At 40.4% G+C, this 992-nt stretch overlaps 1 protein-coding gene across 1 annotated transcript; it reads left to right on the top strand.

The window, feature by feature from the left end:
• Positions 1–335: 335 nt before the first annotated feature.
• On the top strand, positions 336–575 carry LOC108515159 (tubulin beta-8 chain-like; the record flags this gene model as incomplete). Its single annotated transcript, XM_017851840.1, has 1 exon — positions 336–575. A coding segment is annotated over exon 1 (240 nt), but the record flags the coding sequence as incomplete, so codon positions are not given.
• Between the last annotated feature and the right edge of the window lie 417 nt (positions 576–992).

Raw genomic sequence — 992 nt, 5'->3', positions numbered from 1 at the left:
CCCGTCAAAGTCACCCATGATGACTGGAACGAACTTCTTCCACACTCCTGTTAATGTTTGTATTTTGACCTATTCCCCTGAATCACGAATGCTCTTAGTGGCATCCAGAAAGGTAAATCATTTCCAGAAGGTTTTCATTTGACTTTTCTTGGATCCATCATAAGAATTACTATCTATGGAAGCTATAACCTTATGAAATGTATTTCTTAAATAATAAAACTTGAAAGTCAAAATTTCTTCTTGATCAATGGGCTGAAGAATGGATGTTGTATTGTAAACATTCATCTTGCACAGCTCCATCAAAGCAAAGCTCTTGGGTGACCAGGTGCATTGTCATGTCAGCCACCTTCATTGGGAACAACACGGCCATCCAGGAACTTTTCAAGCGTGTCTCAGAGCAGTTTACAGCGATGTTCCGGCGCAAGGCCTTCCTCCATTGGTATACCGGCGAGGGGATGGATGAGATGGAATTTACGGAGGCGGAAAGCAACATGAACGACCTGGTTTCTGAGTATCAGCAGTATCAGGATGCCAGGGCCGAGGAGGAGGAGTCTGAGGAATATGCTGAGGAGGAGGTGGGCTGGAACTTTCCTTTTCTCTAGATAAAGNAAAAAAAAAAAAAAAAAAAAAAGAAAAGAAAAATAACATTTCAAAAGGAGTATTTTTTCCTGGGAAGAAGACTGCAACAGTGTGCTTAAAATATTCAGTAAATCATGCTATAAACAGATGTGCTGTCATTCAGGCTTTGTTATTTCATTTACAGAGCATAGAGAGAGTGGATTTAGCATAATTCTTAAGGGTCCTAGGATTTTCAGAATAGTAAATGAGCAATGGGCTCCAGCTTAAAGTCACCAACTGCATTTGCCCCTGACAAAAGAGTCAGCCACTGCTTTGACGCTTCAAAGTCAGGCATTTACTTCTTGTCTCTAGCTATTAAAGTACTGAAAGACATCTTCTTCCAATAGAAGGATGTTTCATCTACCAAAATGTGT

Source organism: Rhinopithecus bieti, unplaced genomic scaffold, assembly GCF_001698545.2.
Source record: "Rhinopithecus bieti isolate Rb0 unplaced genomic scaffold, ASM169854v2 scaffold_34963, whole genome shotgun sequence".
Classification (NCBI taxonomy): Eukaryota; Metazoa; Chordata; class Mammalia; order Primates; family Cercopithecidae; genus Rhinopithecus; species Rhinopithecus bieti.
This window is presented reverse-complemented; position numbering and strand designations above follow the sequence as displayed.